The sequence below is a fragment of the Oncorhynchus keta genome, unplaced genomic scaffold, assembly GCF_023373465.1.
Source record: "Oncorhynchus keta strain PuntledgeMale-10-30-2019 unplaced genomic scaffold, Oket_V2 Un_contig_21549_pilon_pilon, whole genome shotgun sequence".
Taxonomy (NCBI): domain Eukaryota; kingdom Metazoa; phylum Chordata; class Actinopteri; order Salmoniformes; family Salmonidae; genus Oncorhynchus; species Oncorhynchus keta.
The window spans coordinates 1-7,400 of NW_026282497.1; the positions used below are offsets into that span (position 1 = coordinate 1).

The 7,400-nt window shown below is 42.3% G+C and overlaps 1 protein-coding gene across 1 annotated transcript; it reads right to left on the reverse strand.

The window, feature by feature from the left end:
- Positions 1–176: 176 nt before the first annotated feature.
- LOC118380899 (ER membrane protein complex subunit 1-like) lies at positions 177–5,155 on the reverse strand (the record flags this gene model as incomplete). Its single annotated transcript, XM_052504963.1, is given in 11 exon segments — positions 177–248; positions 484–657; positions 775–930; positions 3,330–3,394; positions 3,397–3,423; positions 3,426–3,454; positions 3,693–3,821; positions 3,969–4,062; positions 4,238–4,303; positions 4,424–4,551; positions 4,988–5,155. Coding segments are annotated over 11 exon segments (1,068 nt in total), but the record flags the coding sequence as incomplete, so codon positions are not given.
- Positions 5,156–7,400: the final 2,245 nt, after the last annotated feature.

Genomic DNA, 7,400 nt, shown 5'->3' on the forward strand with positions numbered 1-7,400 from the left:
AAAAAAATAATAATAAAAAAAAACATCTAAAATGGGTTACATAGTTCTACTGAAGTAACTAACTACACACTATATGACCACATGCATGATGCAACACTTCAATTTTTTAGGTCATTCTGAGACATCTTTTTTTTTTTACTGTTGTTGAATTTTTTTATTTTTTTTTGAAGACTCACGGTTTCGTTTTTGGGAGTCATGACGGCAGCAACAGTCTTCTCCCCTGTGGTGGCAAATGAAACCAAGAACGCCTAGAAATATAGACCTTCTCCAGTTAGTGACACAACTCATTCAGCTCCAACTAACAACATTTGAGGTAAAAAAAAATCTTGTTCAGGTTTAAAAACTTTGGAAATAATATATTCCATTTAGCAGAATCACTATCCAGAGAGAAGTGTAGTACAGGAAACAAATAAGTAGAAATAATAAATTGCCCGCCTGGGATAAATTAAAGTTCATTAAAATGAACGAATGGTGATTCTGTACCGGCTGGAAGTCTCTGAGTGGGGCGATGGTGTATTCATCAGCATTGAGCTGCAGCAGGACGTGGTGGTCTGGTCCGAGCTGGAGAAAGAACTCTGAGATGGGGGAGCGGGCCGGGTGGGGCTGGCTGGACACCAGGACAGGCTGGAAGCCTGGGGACACCTCCAGGTCCAGAGACTGGATCGAAAAGGTACAATATATAGCCTGTTTACACACCAGCGTGTCCACCTAACTGAGACTATGAAGACTTTCTTTACACTTCGGAGCTTCAAGTCGTGGTTGAACAGGAGTTACCTGCAGTAGGATCTGGTTGAACTGTGGCGCCTCCTCGGCCTGTATCGGGAGGGTGTAGAGGGCGAGAGTGGCGGGATCCACACACATCAGCACCCCTTGACCAATCACCACACAGCTGGACTCAACACTGGACAGCCACGGGGCTTCAACTGACCTCTGAGAACCATAACAGACATCACAACCAACAGGGTTAGAGCTATGACGTGTGTATTGTAGAATTAACCAGAACACTCCGTTATATTGTGGAATTAACCAGAACACTCCAGTTATATTGTGGCACTAACCAGAACACTCCGCTATGTTGTAGAATTAACCAGAACACTCCGTTATGTTGTAGAATTAACCAGAACACTCCGCTATATTGTGGAATTAACCAGAACACTCCGCTATGTTGTAGAATTAACCAGAACACTCCGCTATGTTGTAGAATTAACCAGAACACTCCGCTATGTTGTAGAATTAACCAGAACACTCCGTTATATTGTAGAATTAACCAGAACACTCAGTTATATTGTAGAATTAACCAGAACCCTCCGCTATGTTGTAGAATTAAACAGAACCCTCCGTTATATTGTAGAATTAACCAGAAGACTCCGTTATATTGTGGAATTAACCAGAAGACTCCTTTATATTGTATTTCTTGTGTAGTGTCACAAGGTGAAATACATACTTTGTTATGATTGTTAATGATGTATTTAATAGTTAAATGCAGAGAATTTGCCAAATATCTTTGTTTTGGGTTTGGTTCACACTAGAGTTTAATGTTGGGGAACCGGGTTACAGAGATTTAACAACCAAACCCACTCCAGATACATAATCGCGAAACAATTGCAGTAAACTATATAATACATTTATTTATATGAAGAGTGTGATGTGAAAAACATTAGTTGGCACTATATGCATTGGGTCAGGTAGCGTTCTCCTTGCATCCGCCAAACCCAGATTCATCAGTCGGACTGCCAGATGGTGAAGCGTGATTCATCACTCCAGAGAACGCGTTGCCACTGTTCCAGAGTCCAATGGCGGCGAGCTTTACACCACTCCAGCCGACGCTTGGCTTTGCACATAGTGATCTGAGGATTGTGTGCGGCTGCTCGGCCATGGAAACCCATTTCATGAAGCTCCCTACAAACAGTTCTTGTGTCGAGGTTTCTTCCAGAGGCAGTTTGGAACTCGGTAGGAGTGTTAGGCACTTCAGAGTTCCCGTTCTGTGAGCTGATGTGGCCTACCACTTCGAGGCTGAGCCGTTGTTGCTCCTGGACTTTTCCATTGCACAACAACAGCACTTACAGCCGACCAAGGAAGCTCTCGCATGGCAGACATTTGACAAACTGACTTGTTGGAAAGGTGGCATTAAGTAAGGCCAATCTACTGCCAATGTTTGTCTATGGAGATTGCATGGCAGTGTGCTCGATTTTATATACCTGTCAGCAATGGATATGGCTGAAATAGCCTAATCCACTAATTTGAAGGGGTGTCCACATACTTATGTATATATACATAATAGTATATATGATACACCTATCAAAATCGGCAGTATTTCCTAACTTACAAAGCATGAGAGGTCTGTAATTTTTATCATAGGTACACTTCAACTGTGAGAGACAGAATTGTATAGTATGAATTGTATGATCACATTGTATGATTTTTAAGTAATTCATTTGCATTTTATTGCAAAAAAATGTGTTTATTGAAAAATAAGGCATTCATAATTGTGAGGCATTACGTGGTCCAAATAACTCAACTGGCTAGTTTGCTTGTCTGTAGAGAGAAGGGCGGGGTTGTACGTTGATCCTGATGCTCTGATTGGATAGAGAAAAGCTGTATTTCTCTGTCCACGTCGCTTCAAAATTTCACTCGATCACTTTCACTTCTCCGTTTGGGTCTGATTATTCAGCCTGCTACTATGATAAATCACATGGTGAGGACTGACACACACACAGCCCTGATCTCAGACACAGACACACAGCCCTGATCTCAGACACAGCCCTGATCTCAGACACACAGCCCTGATCTCCAGCACACACACAGCCCTGATCTCAGACACACAGCCTGATCTCAGACACACAGCCCTGATCTCAGACACACAGCCCTGATCTCAGACACACAGCCCTGATCTCAGACACACAGCCCTGATCTCAGACACACAGCCCTGATCTCAGACACACAGCCCTGATCTCAGACACACAGCCCTGATCTCAGACACACAGCCCTGATCTCAGACACACAGCCCTGATCTCAGACACACAGCCCTGATCTCAGACACACAGCCCTGATCTCAGACACACAGCCCTGATCTCAGACACACAGCCCTGATCTCAGACACACAGACCTGATCTCAGACACACAGACCTGATCTCAGACACACAGACCTGATCTCAGACACACAGACCTGATCTCAGACACACAGACCTGATCTCAGACACAGACACACAGCCCTGATCCCAGACAACCTCAAAACAGCTGTGACAGTTATGGAGTGTTCTATACCATGACCACTTTTCTATACCATGACATTTGATGAGGAGACGTCACGGAGTTCTCGATCAAGTTACCTGCTTGATGATCTCTCCGTCCTCTAGGCTGTAGGCTATGATAGTGAGGTGAGAGTTAGGAACCACCCCAACACATAGACCTCCTCTTCTCCCCAGAGTACACTGCCTGGTACTGGACCGTATCACTGTGGGCAACAACCAAAAAAGACTTCATAGTTCAGCACCTAATTGCTCAAGACCTAGATTCAAAAGAGCATTTTAAATCTTTCAGATACCTTGTACGTTTGTTTAGGACATTCTGGAGATGGGCTTGCACTTTTGGGACCATTTTTTATTGTTTCCATTATATCAGCTTAAGTGTCTGAAAGAAAACAGATACTGTTCGGACCCAGGTATGAGAACCAGTGTCGTACTGTACCCTACCTGTCAGGCAGGTTTTCCACCCATTTCTGGTGTCCATTGGTGAGGTAGTGGAGAGAGATGGCAGCTTTCTTAAGCACCGCTACATGCTTTACTGTGTCCTGTACGGCCACAAAACACGCAGCCTGGAAGCTGAAATAGAGAGAGACATTATGAGCAGTTAGTCATCTGTCAAAATATCTAAAATCCTTGTCCATTTCTATGGAGTGCCTCTCAGTTACAAAACCCGCAGTTAAAATGGAGAACGGGTCATCTGCACACAGGGACAACCACACGCACCTGCCAGTATCCAGCACGGCCTCCCAGTTCAACCCGCCCATGTTGGTGTCCCAGGAACGGAGCAAACGACCACCTCCAACCACCATCAGCGCATCTACAGAAGACGTAAAAGAACAGCCATTCAAATACCCGCTGAAGGCAGAATCTTACAATTAACATAGGCAAAGATAAAGCCAATGTAGTTGACTCTGTACAACACAGTTATGTTGGCTAAGCCAAGTAGCTAGGCAGTCTACAGTGACCTTAAAAAAAAAAAAGACTATTGTCACCTTGTCCATGCAGCAAAAGTATATCTATGGTTCCCTCTGGTCCCGCCTTGTCAACATGTCTCCAAACTGTGAAGTTGGAATGAAAAATAATGAACTCTACGGAAGATATTCAACAACAGATTTCAGACTAAAAGAGAAAAGCTATAAACATATTTTGTATTGTAATATGAATGACAAAATACTCACAGAGATCTCCAGTCCTGGAGTTGAAAGACGCAAAGATATTCTTGTCGGTAGCGACAAACAGCGTTTTAGACGACTGCGAATGCGAGTCGAAATGGGCAAAGATTATCTTCCCCACATACTGTTGTCTCCTGGAAATAAGAGAATATTTAATAAGAAAATATAGCTAGATATTTTTGTACTTTAGCTAATCAATCAACAATGTATATTTGTCTTCTTCATTAAATGCTGCGTTTTGAGACTCTGAGTCATATCTGTGGCAAAGACACCTGTCACAAGGAGCAGATGGGACATGGATCTTCTTCCCACATGGATTCTTAACCCACAATAAAGAGGAAGCGATCCAATAAGATATTTACATTCATGAGCTATTCCAACAAGTGACTGTCAATACAGGTGCAGACATGACAAGGATACCTATTGACTGAACCCGACACCCCAGAGGCTTACTTACTGTCTTTTCGCCACGATCTATGATATTGGACTCTGTCAATGGTTAGCACATAGCACTAGCTTAGCTAACTGCATAGCGGCATCAATGGGTATTCTCAATGAACAGCTACATACCAATCAAATTTGCCAACTTGATCTTCGAAGACAGCTTCACTCATGACAAATAAAGAAAAGAAGATTACAAATAGAGACGTTGGTTTAGACATTTTAGCAGGTGGCTTCATAGAAAGGTAACGAACCATGTCCTAATCACTTCCGGGTCGATGTTCTTCTTTCGTTTTGATTGGCGGTTTGTAAACTAACACATGTGGTGTATTACCGCCACCTACCGAGCTGGAGTGTGAAACACACACACACACACACACACACACGCACACGCACACGCACACGCACACACACACACGCACAGGTGCTAAAACACACAGAGACACAAACATACACACACACACACACACACACAGCCGAGAAAGAAGGAATTGTAAAATCTCCATTCATGCTCTCACTTCCACAAGCCCTGACTGCCATCTGTGAGCCTGTAGAACCACAACCATAGACTGTAGAAACGCAACCATAGACTGTATAAACACAACCGTAGACTGTAGAAACACAACCATAGACTGTAGAAACCCAACCGTAGACTGTATAAACACAACCATAGACTGTAGAAACACAACCGTAGACTGTAGAAACACAACCATAGACTGTAGAAACCCAACCGTAGACTGTAGAAACACAACCATAGACTGTAGAAACACACCCGTGAGACTGTAGAAACACGAACCATAGACTGTAGAAACACAAACATAGACTGCAGAAACACAAACATAGACTGTAGAAACACAACCATAGACTGTAGAAACACAACCGTAGACTGTAGAAACACAACCGTAGACTGTAGAAACACAATAGACTGTAGAAACACAACCATAGACTGTAGAAACACAACAATAGACTGTAGAAACACACCGGTAGACTGTAGAAACACAAACGTAGACTGTAGAAACACAATAGACTGTAGAAACACACCCGTAGACTGTAGAAACACAACCATAGACTGTAGAAACACAACCATAGACTGTAGAAACACAACAATAGACTGTAGAAACACAACCATAGACTGTAGAAACAAAACTATAGACTGTAGAAACACAACCATAGAATGTAGAAACACAACCGTAGACTGTAGAAACACAACCATCGACTGTAGAAACACAACCGTAGACTGTAGAAACACAACCACAGACTGTAGAAACAAAACCGTAGACTGTAGAAACACAACCATAGACTGTATAAACACAACCGTAGACTGTAGAAACACAACCATCGACTGTAGAAACACAACCGTAGACTGTAGAAACACAACCACAGACTGTAGAAACAAAACCGTAGACTGTAGAAACACAACCATAGACTGTATAAACACAACCGTAGACTGTAGAAACAAGATTCGGGTATGTCATTTTGGCCAATTCTTCTTTTTTTTTTTAAGTGTCTGATCCTAAAGAGGTTTTAAAGGGTTGTCCAACAAGTGACTTGAGCAGTCGCACAAGTTAAACCTGCTCTGTGGTTGCCCTATAGGACGGGTGATAACTTGATTATTATAGCAACCCAAATGCTAATATTTCTAGTAGTGTGTTTGTGGTGTTACTGGTTCCTTCCTTGTGTGTAGGTGAAAATAGCTACTTTACATTTTCAGGCAAGTGATTATAATCTTCTTTGTCAACTAGCAAATATTCCTGACTTGTCTGATGGGCAAGTGTTTTTAGTTTTTTTCAGAACCTTAAAGAGCTCTTGTCTGACCTGTAAGAGCTCTTGTCTGACCTGTAAGAGCTCTTGTCTGACCTTTAAGAGCTCTTGTCTGACCTGTAAGAGCTCTTGTCTGACCTGTAAGAGCTCTTGTCTGACCTGTAAGAGCTCTTGTCTGACCTGTAAGAGCTCGTGTCTTTATGTGACCTAGTGTCATGTCGGACAATGAACCTACGAGTAGTAAATGTTGATAAAACTTCTTATGATGACAGGAAATGGATTTCTACATTATAAAAATCCTCATATAGTTCTACAGTTTTTTTTAAAAACACACAAAAAACAAAGTGGGTACCCCGCCTCTGTTTTGGTGAACAATGGTCTGGAGAAATGTGACCACATTCAAAGTCATAGACAGATCTACGGAAAGCAAGGACTGACCATGCATGATATCAACATGATAGTTTTTTAACACTGTTTTGGAGTGGTTTTTACAATGACATAGTTTACAAACATTGGATTAAATAAAACAAGTTTATATGCTGAGTTCTGATGGGGTACGACAGTTAAACTGAGCTCATGAGGCATTTAAAAAAAATTATATTAATCAAGAATCAACGGGTAAATGAAGGAATTTAAACGTCCCTTTAAGATAACGATAAGTGTTTTACGATGCTGGTATGATCCTCTTGACGGGAAAACACACAGGGGCAGTGACGGAACGTGGTTTTGTGAGGACAGAGTTCCCAGCAAAAGGGTCAAAACAGCTCATTTCCCGTCAGAG